Source organism: Maniola hyperantus, chromosome 4 (genome assembly GCF_902806685.2).
Source record: "Maniola hyperantus chromosome 4, iAphHyp1.2, whole genome shotgun sequence".
Lineage (NCBI taxonomy): Eukaryota > Metazoa > Arthropoda > Insecta > Lepidoptera > Nymphalidae > Maniola > Maniola hyperantus.
In genome coordinates this window covers 15847689-15859904 of record NC_048539.1, presented here as the reverse complement: position 1 = coordinate 15859904, position 12216 = coordinate 15847689, and the positions used below count along the sequence as shown (strand labels likewise).

General features: G+C 39.4%; 2 protein-coding genes across 2 annotated transcripts; one reads left to right on the top strand and one right to left on the bottom strand.

Moving 5' to 3' along the window:
- The first annotated feature begins 325 nt into the window (after positions 1 to 325).
- Inx2 (innexin 2) lies at positions 326 to 2311 on the top strand. The gene has a single exon (XM_034985298.2). It carries the CDS (start codon positions 507 to 509, stop codon positions 1584 to 1586), a length of 1080 nt encoding a protein of 359 aa, XP_034841189.1. The 5' UTR covers positions 326 to 506; the 3' UTR covers positions 1587 to 2311.
- Positions 2312 to 8528: 6217 nt separating this feature from the next.
- Positions 8529 to 9633, bottom strand: LOC117997125 (trypsin alpha-4-like). The gene has a single exon (XM_034985299.2). The coding sequence runs from the start codon at positions 9567 to 9569 to the stop codon at positions 8529 to 8531; it is 1041 nt and encodes a 346-aa protein (XP_034841190.1). The 5' UTR covers positions 9570 to 9633.
- Between the last annotated feature and the right edge of the window lie 2583 nt (positions 9634 to 12216).

Below are 12216 nucleotides of genomic sequence, written 5' to 3'. Positions count from 1 at the left end.
AAATTATGATAAAAATATATACCTAGCCTACTTTTCGTCTTGAATATCAGTAGAGGGAACATAATATGAAACTTTTTTAAACATTTCGTGTCTATCAAAATTCATCGCAGGCCACATTGGCATCTCTTTGGAAACTCGTTAAATGATGCAATCAATAGATAAGTGCGTATTTAATTGTACCCGCTGTCCGTAATGCCACGAGTAATTTTAATGCTTGTTTTGAGATGCGTAGCTAGCGGCGACGGCTACCAGATGACGCCACGAATATAGGTGGAAATAGGGTCAGTGCTGTGTCGTTGATCCGAGCGAGAAGCTGAAGACTGCGACTGCGTGCGCGGGGAAGGCGAGCCCCCTTGCCCCACAGGCCCCTCGTCCGCCCCCCGCGCCAGTCTCGCCTCGCCCCCGGCCCCACCAGCATTCCGCACTCGACACGAGGGCGAAGCGCACGCCCGACTCCTCGATTACCGCGATCGACGCGCCGCGCGCCCGCGGCTAGTTCAACCGCCATGTTTGACGTTTTCGGCTCCGTGAAGGGCCTTCTCAAGCTCGATTCTGTGTGCATCGACAACAATGTGTTCCGTCTTCATTACAAGGCCACCGTGATCATCCTGATCGCTTTCTCGCTGCTCGTCACGTCGCGGCAGTACATCGGGGACCCCATAGACTGCATCGTCGACGAAATCCCGTTCGCCGTAATGGACACCTACTGCTGGATTTACTCGACGTTTACGATTCCGAACCGGCTAGTGGGGCGCGTAGGGAAGGATTTCGCCCAACCCGGCGTCGCATCTCACGTAGATGGACAGGATGAGATGAAATATCACAAATACTACCAGTGGGTGTGTTTCGTGTTGTTTTTTCAAGCAATTCTTTTTTATGTGCCCCGCTATCTGTGGAAGACATGGGAAGGAGGACGCGTAAAGATGCTCGTGCTGGATCTGAATTGCCCGATAGTCGGCGAGGAATGCAAAACGGATCGAAAGAAATTGCTCGTCGACTACTTTTATACGAACTTGCACACACAAAACTTTTACGCATTCCGCTTCTTCATTTGTGAAGTATTGAACTTTATAAACGTGGTAGGGCAGATTTACTTTATGGACTTTTTCTTGGACGGTGAGTTCTCGACGTACGGCCGAGATGTCGTTCGCTTCACGGAAATGGAACCGGAAGAGAGAGAGGACCCAATGGCACGGGTGTTCCCTAAAGTGACCAAATGCACCTTCCACAAATACGGTCCATCGGGAACCGTGCAGAAATTCGACGGGCTTTGTGTTCTGCCGCTGAACATTGTCAACGAAAAGATCTACGTATTCCTGTGGTTTTGGTTCATCATCCTGTCGATTCTCAGTGGCATCTCGTTGATCTACCGTGCAGCTGTCGTGGCGGGGCCGAGAGTGCGCTTGTACTTGTTGCGGGCGCGCAGCAGACTCGCACCACAGGAGCAAGTGGAGACGGTGGCCCGGAAACTGCAAATTGGAGACTGGTTCGTACTGTACCAATTGGGGAAGAATATAGATCCGCTGATTTACAAAGAACTGATGGGTGACTTGGCGAAGAAGTTCGAAGGAAAGGACACAGTGTAGCAGGTGTAGTGCCCGTGGTTGTGACGAGCAACGAGCGCGGTCCGCGGCGCCGCTACCTGCCGCGCCGCGTCGCGCACAAAGAGCGCCGGGAGCGGCCGCGCGGCTACATTCCATTACCTACAGCCGACGCGGGGAACGACCTCCGTCGGACCAGTCATTGTATTCCAGAACCGCTTTAAAACTCTTTATATTACTGATATAAAATTATGTTAGTTGGAATCTTCTCCCGGGCAACTTCGACTGATGCGTGCCGATGTGCGCGTGCATTTAGACTAAATTTTTTAGAACATGTTTACGTAGTCGTAGATGAAATAGATAGATCTCGTGCCTTCGTTTTTGTATTTTGTATTATTGTTTGTGTGAGAGTGAATTGCGTTGAAGGGACGTCTCATTGTGATATGTAATTATTATTATATCTAAATTAAGTGTTTATCGTGTACGAGATTGATCGAGTGTGCGACGGCTGGCTTATTCCTAAGTTTTAGATAGTTATCTAATGTAATGATATCATTGTTATCGAATGTTATACTCGATACGATATTGTATAAAGCAATAATGAACTATTAGTGTTAAGAGATCAGTTATAGAAATTGGTTATCGATGATACTGTAACCTTTTACTACTCGATACACTTGTCTATACACCTACTTTTTATACCTACTGACGAAAATCGAAATCGAGCGATTATGGTTGATATTTTCTGAATATATTTACTGCCACATTAATTTTATGTTTTATTGATCTTTATGATGGATTCATCCACTGAGAAAAAAAAGTAGTCCAAATAAATCTAATGATGAAATCAATACAAAGCGCCTATAGGTATCTATATTATTGACTGATTGACCGTTCTCTATAGTTTTGTAACTACTAACGCCATCTACTATGATCTATATCAAGTTTGTAGATTGCAAGATAAGTCGAACGATACGAGATGGCGCTAAGTACTCAATTTATTGTATCAAGATTATTTATTTATTTAATCTACAAAAAAGTGTGTGTCGACTGTCGAATAAAAAATACGTAATTTCATAAGTTTGTATTCATTATCATGTAGGTAATTGACAAAACAACAGGCTTTGGCTACATAATTTTTATTGATTGATTTTTTAAATTGTACAATATGCCTACATGAAAATTTTAATTAACTAAAAAAACCGGCCAAGTGCGAGTCAGGCTCGCGCAATGAGGGTTCCGTACTACAGTCGTATTTTTTCGACATTTTGCACGATAATTCAAAAACTATGATGCATAAAAATAAATGAAAAATCTGAAAAAATGTACAGGTGAAGACCTTTCATATGATACCCCACTTGATATAGTCACTCACTTCGAAAGTTGAAAATACTAATTATTAGTTCATGACCACAATTTTTTTTTGTGTGATCTAACCCTAAATTCACGGTTTTCAGATTTTTCCCCAAATGTCAGCTATAAGATCTACCTACCTGCCAAATTTCATGATTCTAGGTCAACGGGAAGTACCTACCCTGTAGGTTTCTTGACAGACAGACAGACAACAAAGTGATCCTATAAGGGTTCCGTTTTTCCTTTTGAGGTACGGAACCCTAAAAATAATAGGTAAGATAAGTACTTGGCCTATTTTTCCACTTTTTCGATTTTCTACTTTATTCATGCTAATTTTTTCCTTATTAATTTTATTTAATTTCCTAACAAAATAATTGGTACTTCTTATAAGAACTTGGTCTATTTTTTTACTTTATCGCTCTTCAAATCACTAATCATAATCTATGCACGATATTATAATCATTTTTATTTTATTTTCGAATCTTAGTTTTATCTTTCTTTTATGAACAACATAATATAAACAACATAACTTATTTGTTTGTTTGTATTTAAACGATCTGAAACTACTGAACCGATTTTAATAATTCTTTCACGATTAGAAGGAAGCTACTTTATCCAGAAGTACCTGCACAATAATTATGCAATTTATAGCATAAATCACATTTATACCTACCTACTAAACCTTAAATTAAAATAGGCGTTCTTTGAAAAGACGCCATCCATATAGGCACCTCACTAGCTCGTTGTAGTTTCACAAGATCCTCAAATACGTACGCCCTTTGTTTGCGCTGGACTCGACATGGCAAACAATAGGTTTCTGAGAAGCGCCGGTTTGTCTAAGTACCTACCTACCTAATAGGTACTTACAATGACTTATCTTTCCTGCAGCATAATATCTTTATTTGGATATCTCAGAATCAGAACCTACACCTCAGAACTTTGTTAGTATAAGTTATGACCTCGCTAAATAACCATCAAATCGAATAAAGCAAGAGGGTTTTATCCGTAGTGAGTTGCAAACAAACGCAGTTTGGCTCTCATTTGAATTGAAATTTTATAAATTTAGGCCATATTCTAGGATTATGTAGTAGGTACTACCTACTACATAATCCTAGGTATTCCGTAAAAAACCGGCCAAGTGCGAGTCAGACTCGCGCACCAAAGGTTCCGTACTCTGGTGTTGTTTTGACATTTTCCACGATATAACAAAAAGTATTATACACAAAAATAAATAAAAATCTGTTTTAGAATATACAGGTAAAGCCTTTTCATATGATACCCCACTTGGTATAGTTATATTACTTTGAAAATTGTAAATACTAATAGTTGTTCATGAACACGTTTTAATTTTTTTTTGCGATGTTTTTTTTTTTTTTTAATAGATATAGCGAGCCAACGAGCAGGCGGGTCACCTGATGTTAAGTGATTACCGCCGCCCATGAACATTTGCACTTTGCAGCACCAGAGGAGCCGCCGATGCGTTGCCGGTCTTTTAGGAATTTGTTGGTCCGCCCCTTGAATAACCCCATGTTATAATCTAGTGGGAACACCGCCGATGGGAGTTGGTTCCACAGTTTGCACGTGCGTGGAAAGAAGGATCTGGCGCAGCGGACGGTGATGTTACTACAAATTCATGTTTTCGGAATTATTCCTTTACTTGTGCTATAAGACCTACCTATCAAATTTCATGATTCTAGGTCAACGGGAACTGGGAAGTACCTACCTACCCTACTTATAGGTTTTCTTGACAGACACGACGGACAGATAGACAGATAACAAAGTGATCCTATAAGGGTTCCTTTTTTCCTTTTGAGGCATGGAACCCTAAAAATTGGATCCCGTTAACCACCTTCGGGCACGGAACCCTAAAAAAGGCCCCTGGTACACGAAGTGTATCGTCCTTATTAACATGATTAATAACAATCTAGCTAATCATCTCATTTTGAAAGAGGAAGCAAGCCACGCTATTGTCCTAGACGAGGCCACTGCTATTAATGTATCCGGCGCCTGCATGTGGCCCTACCGCGGTTGTTTGACAGCTACAATGTCACGATCACAATCATCTCTGATTGGTTAATGCTCGCTCACTATTGGCCACAATGCATTGTTGCAACAAGAATCGCACAAATTCAGCCAATCAGAACAATTGAGATTGTAATAATGATTGATGCAGGTTTTAGACAATCGCCCTACTGCTGTGCAATTGCGGTAGAATGACAGCTACAATATCGCGATCGCAATCACCTGTGATTGGTTGACGCTCGCTCACTATTATCTACAACAATCACCGAGGGCCTCTGGCTACAATGCATTGTTGCAACTAGATTCTAGAATCGCACAAATGAATTTGTGCGATTCTAGTGATTGTTGTACAATCTTAATTGTCGTTATTGGCTTCAGGGATCGAACCCCCTACCTCCGATTAGAAGGCGGACGTCCTAACCACTAGGCTATCACAGCTTTAATAAATGTTAAAAAGTGTTAATTCTTGTCCAATTGTAGGGAACCCTTCGTGCGCGAGACTGAGTCGCACTTGACAGAGGCTCCGGGAACTCTATTCGAAACGTTTATAAAAATTTGGGCTTAGCTCGTGAATATATCAAGTCAGAAAGTCGTTTATTTACACAACAATGCTTAGTTACTCGTACCTATGTGATTTCAATGTAGTAAAACATGTTCATAGAACATAACATAACATAGCATTGTTAAATACGCCGGACCGTGCTTCAACATTGTGATGTGACCTGCATGCCTAAGTGTTCTTCATAATATTTTCAAAAGTGTGTGAAATCTGCCAATCCGCACTTGGCCAGCGTGGTGGACTGCAGCCTAAACTCTTCTCATTCATTTTGGGAGGAGACCTGTGCTCAGTAGTGGGCCGGCGATGGGTTGATCGTGGTGACCTAACTCATACTTGTGCAATTTAAAAGTTGTAAAACATGTTCATTGGAACAAAACAAAGCATTGTTAAATACGCCGGACGTTACAGCTGAAAGGCTTGAAAGGCTGGCCGCAAATTGGGCTGCTATGCCTTGATTTAATAATCTAGCCTTTAGCAGCTTTTAATTGATATTATATCGCTTGCTTTAACATCATGAGGTAACCTGCATGCCTAAGAGTTCTCCATAATGTTCTCAAAAGTGTGTGAAATCTGCCAATCCACACTTACTTGGCCAGCGGAACTGTGGCGTAAACTGTTCTCGTTCGTTCTGAGAGGAGACCTGTGCTCTGTGGTGTATGTGAGTAGAATGAAAATAAATAATTGTACTTAAATGTATGTATTGAATAAAGCAGTAGGTATTGATTCAACTATGCGTGTTTCATTACATGGCATGGTGGCAGCGGTTTTTAGTTAATTTTATGGAAAAAAGTTCGTTAATTATTAGAGTAAACATCGTATAAATTATTAGTGGTTTATAGTGTGAAATTAATGAATCGCGGTATGGAACACGCACGTCCTCTGACCGAATTAGTTGTGGAAGGCGGCCCGGCCTCGCGTACTGACGCGTGGCGTACGTGGCGAAAACAATTTCAAGTATTCCTAAAGGCATCTAATAGTAAGGCTAAGCGCGCACAACGACAATAAATTGTTGCGAAAAAAAATTGCAAATCTAAGTACATTAGCATCCACGCACTGCGAAAAAAAATCACATGCGATTAATATTCGCAATTGCGCTGCGATACGAATTTGTAAGTGTTTTTGTGTTATATGGAAAGATACTTAAGTCCCGCGCACTGCGGAAAAATCGCAATCCTTTTATGTAATATTAAGTAGTAAATTATGCATATTTTCTTTTTTGAATCCATATTTAGATGTTAGTTACGTAAGCGGCAACCAGAAGGATTTTTGAAGGAAACGAAGATAGGCTTTTACTAAATTTATATTCTTAAATCTTTACATTTTAACTTAACCTAACGTCTGCACTCTGCACCGAGGTTAGATGCAGAGTTTTACATGGTGACGACCTAAATCTAATCTAACCTAACTAAGAGACTGCGTCGAGGTGTGACGACAGACTGCCCCTCTTCACATCTCTCACTTGGTTTAAATACCTTAATGTTAAAATATAGCTAAATCCAATTCGTTGCGGAGTCACGTATGGCAATGAGGTAGTTTCTTGCTGACGGAGCGCTGGACTTATGACCTAGTGACTTAGCCTTCAAAGATGGTTTGCTGCGTAAGTGATTTGAACTAGGTTATCGTTAGGATATGTAACATGTTCACTCTATTTGATATATTTTATTAAATGTTTGTCTAACGTCTTGTTTTCATGGTGGTACAGTGTTCACTGATTTCGGCTCCCTGTCTTTCGTGGTGCGAAAATAAATCGTGGTGCGCGTAGGAATAATATTCGCATTGCGATTAAATTTCGCATTGAACAAGCGGAAAAAATCGCATCACAGTGCGCGCTTAGCCTAAGCCGGAGCGATGAGTTGATCATGATGACCTAGCTCGAATCGTACCAGTGTGATTTCAAACTTGTGAAACATGTTCACTGAAACATTACATAGCTTGAAAGAGTGGACGCACAGGGCTACTATGACTCGTTACTTACAGCTTTTAAATATCACTTACTTTAACATCTTGAGGTAACCTGCATCTGCATCACTTGAAGCGGCCAACGCTTCAAGCTGCTATGTGCGGCCGCACTAACTCGTAACAATATAAAGATCGGAATCATAAAACATGTGACTGCTATAATGCTATCGAGGCACAGATAATTGCGGCTCGGACAGCTGTTCATACTAAACAAGTTTTATCACTGTTGCAACGACTGACACACAATAGAGAAATCTATATTAATTATAAACATAAATCGTTAGATAGTAATGTAGGTAGGTAGGCAATTTTTTAGGCAAGCGCGCCCGCATCTGATCTTAGGCTGCATCATGACTTGCCAGCCAAATTATTTTGCCAGCAAGTCTGAATGCAGCCAAGCGTTAAAATATAAAATCAGTACCCTTATCATAAATGCGAAAGTGTGTTTGTTTGTTGGTTTGTCCTTCAATCACGTCGCAACGGTGCAACGGATTGACGTGATTTTTGCATAGGTATAGATAGATAAAGACCTGGAGAGTGACATAGACTACTTTTTATCCCGGAAAACCAAAGAGTTCCCACGGGATTTTTATAAAACCTAATTCTACGCGAACGAAGTCGCTGGCGAAGTCAAGAAACCTACAGGGCCTACTTCCCGTTGACTTACATGAAATTGGGCGTAGGTAGATCTTATAGCTGACATAAGAGGGAAAATCTGAAAACCGTGAATTTGTGGTTTTATCACACAAAAAGAAAATTAAATTGTGGTCTCATGAACTAATAATTAGTGTTTTCAATTTTCAAAGTAAGATATCAAGTGGGGTATCATAATATGAAAGGGCTTCACGTGTGCGTCTAAAACAGATTTTTATTTATTTTTTTGCGTCATAGTTTTCGATTTATCGTGTCAAAATGTTAAAAATACGACTGTAGTACGGAACTCTCGGTGCGCAAGCCTGACTCGCACTTGGCCGGTTTTTTTATCATAAAAATTTAAGTAAAATGTAAGGAACTATTGAGTAAAAAATTTGCTATTAATAAATTGTTTTATTCAAGAAACATCAATACAGAAAATTTTAAGTAAGTATTTTAAATTAATAGTAACTAAAACCAAGTAGCATCGGTAGATATAGATAATACAGTGGAGTGACTTTAATGTCGTCCCCTGCACTAGTCATTCGGTGTACAACACCCACGCGAACTGCTGGCTTTTTCGGAAAACCCTCCAGCGGTTCATCTCCTGGCTCTACGTGTTTTGCAATTTTTTCATCCAGCCAAGCTTTAACTGTATATATTGCTAAAGCATCAATCATATGTTTATTGATGGCATATGTAGACACTATTTCGTTGGTGCATTCGTCTTGACCCTTAGTAATTAATCCTATCAATTCGTTATCATGTATCAGAGGTCCCCCTTTATCTTTGAAACAGGTAGGCACTTTCGTATCTATACAATCGATAAAACCTTCTATCACATCTCCTCTGGTAATTCTTGCATCTAATCCAACGTACTGTAATTCTCGGACCTTCCCAACATCAGCATTTAATCCAAAGCCTATAGCTTCTACCTCGTTAATTCCACTCGTAGACGTATAATTGCTGATATTGATTTTAGAAGCAATCGTGTTATTATGCTTTTCGGTATAAATTATTGCAGCGTTTTTTATTGAATTGGGTCCAGTATACGAGGGGAATTTTTCAGTTTTAATTACATGCAAAGATACTGTACTGTTGTCTTTTTTATCTTTTGTAGTATTCATCAGGACATAGCTAACAGATTCAGTACACTGGGCAGTGGTAAGTACAAGACCGTTGGATATGAGGGAACCAGCGCAAACGTATTGGTCTCGAGGAGACATCAAAGCTACCATAAAGGGAAACTGGTTAAAGCTTGCCGGACGAATTTCATGCATCTGCGTATTCTTTCGCCGGGTACATAATGTTACGTTACGTGAAGGCTCTGAGAGATCAGAAGCGATATCCATGGAATCTTCTTTTTGTTCATCATCCACGCCATCATCCTGACCGTCGTCCACGCTCTTCTTCACATTTTCGCCAAAGCATGAGCTAGTAGTGTACATAAATAAAAACAAACCAATAATTATAAAACGCAAGAAATCGAATAAACGCCCCATGATTTTATTTTTTATCGGATGATATTCTATTTTTCTGTTCTAACGTCTTCTGTTGTTCTTCTGTCTTTTGTCAGAATATTTTTTTTAAACTTAGCTAGGCAGTTTTCATACTACTCATTCTATGAGACAAAAGAGTTTTGTTTTCCTATACTCTATCCTGATAAAGCTGTGATAGCCTAGTGGTTGGGACGTCCGCTTTCTAATCGGAGGTCGGGGGTTCGATCCCGGGCACGCACCTCTAACTTTTCGGAGTTATGTGCGTTTTGATTGATTGAAAATCACTTGCTTTAACGGTGAAGGAAAACATCGTGAGGAAACCTGCATGCCTGAGAGTTCTCCAAAATGTTCTCAAAGGTGTGTGAAGTCTACCAATCCGCACATGGCCAGCGTGGTAGACTATGGCCAAAACCCTTCTCACTCTGAGAGGAGACCCGTGCTCTGTAGTGAGCCGGCGATGGGTTGATCATGATGATACTCTATCCACGGAGAGAAGTTAGTATAGGGCTCTCTCTGTTCCGTAATCCCATACAAATGACAAAGAAAAAACTAAGTGGGCGTTAACTATCTCCACCACCACCATTCTACTCAATCACCACCAAGGAAGAGGTGGCGACTGGCGAGCGAAGTGAGCTGGCAACCTCCCTAGTGAAACAAAGGGCGAGCAAGTGAGCGGAATGAAAGGGCAGCGGCACAAATCTTCTGGCGTAGGTAGCCCATTTAAAAACAGTCGGTTAATTTTGCCTTTTTAAAGTTTTCACAGAATTCTATTAGGTTTTACCGCAGGATATTTCTTTTTATTAAACGACCACTAGCATAACTAGTTAGTTAATATTTTAATATTATTATTTAAATATAAAATAATAAAAAGATGTAATAAAAATTGAACCCGATTTGTATGGAACAAATTTTAAAAACTTAAAAATTACTTGGGCTGAATAATTTTTAGTTGGTTAGTTGGTTACCTACGTATTCTATGCAACAACCATAGGGGTGCAACTCCAGAACATTAAAAAATCGCAAATTGAAATTCGCTTGTGGTGCCATCTAAGCGCGAGCACGGCTAAACAAATAGATAAGAGTTTACAAAAGACGTCAACAGATGGCGGGCACATTGCTGTAATTTTAATGACATTAATAAATTATAACCTCTGTGATTATAACCAACTTTTCATGTTTTCGTCTGCTGTAGTAAATATTTATATTTCTGTTAAATTTATCTGACCCTGCTTTAATAACAGGACTCTGTAGTCTGTATTTCCTTTCACCACCTCGATAACTATATTCTAAGGATTGATTTACGGACTCGATTCATGCCTGAACGACTGACCACGGCTACGGATTACGGACTTGTTTTTGCTTTGTGAAATGATTTTTCCGTGAATATATTTGTGCAGAAAAATGCCACGGAGATCTCGATGTGTGTCTGGATGTGACTAATTCGGTAAGTATAAAATCAGCTCACTCGTAATCTAACTCAAAATTACTTCAATGAGTCAAACTCTGTGCACCATTAAGGCACCATTAGGACATTAGGTACCTATATAATTCCTGCGATTTCGTCCGCTCGAAAAAACTATTTTAGAAATCCCGTGAGAAGTCCAATTTTCCGGGATAAAAGTGGCCTACAAGTTACAACCGTCTGATGAAAGCTATCTCTGTACCAAACAGATCATCTGTTTGGTACAGAGATAGCCTGACCACCACTTTGTCTACGTGGATTTAGGGTTTTTGAGAATCCCATGGGAACTGTTTGATTTTTCCGTGACAAAAGAAGCCTATGTCCTTACCTGGATGCAAGCTATCTCTGTACTAACTTTCATCATATACGGTTACACAAATTTACTGTAAAAAGCTAGCATACAGACAGGTTGACACACTTTTGCATTTATCATATTGCTGTGGATTATTAACTACTAATTCTGTAAATTTTTTGTTTTGTAATTAAGTGTACTTACAACATTTGTTTTGAACTTTATTGACTAAGTTATTTTTATATTATAGGTATCAACTATCAACTAATTAAGTACAATAAGTAAGTATAGACTAATGCATATTTTATGTTACTATTTTTTCAGATGTTTGCATGGCTTTCCAAAACCTGGCTACTCCTCTCTATGAAACCATTTAAACAATGAAAAGAGATAGTAGGACAACATTTAGAAATCAAGACTGATGATGAAATATATACCTAGTTACGAATTGTCAAATTTGCAATCACCAGTTTGAAGATCGTTGAAATACACCAGTTGTGGTAGTAATATGAAAGTTATGAAAAGTAAATAACCAAAAATTTTGGATTTGAGCGTTACCTATTTCACAATCTCGTGGGTCTTGAATTTGGGTATGTATTTTATGTACCTAGTTACGAATTTATGAAAATAAAATACTTTACAAAACCTTAATACCTTTTTATTTCTAGGTATAGTGTTTTATAATTTAGTATCTTAAAGAGTCAGTCTTGTAATATATATTTTTAAACATGTTTTAAACAAACGTTAATGGAATTATTGATATTTTTTTAAAACATGTTCAAAAATATTAAATAGGCTAGTAAAGTACTTTTATAAATAGCATTTAAATTTTCGCGCTCTCGCACGCCTAGGGCGCTATTAGTGCCCTCTAGATGTGAGCACACGCGTAACTTTGA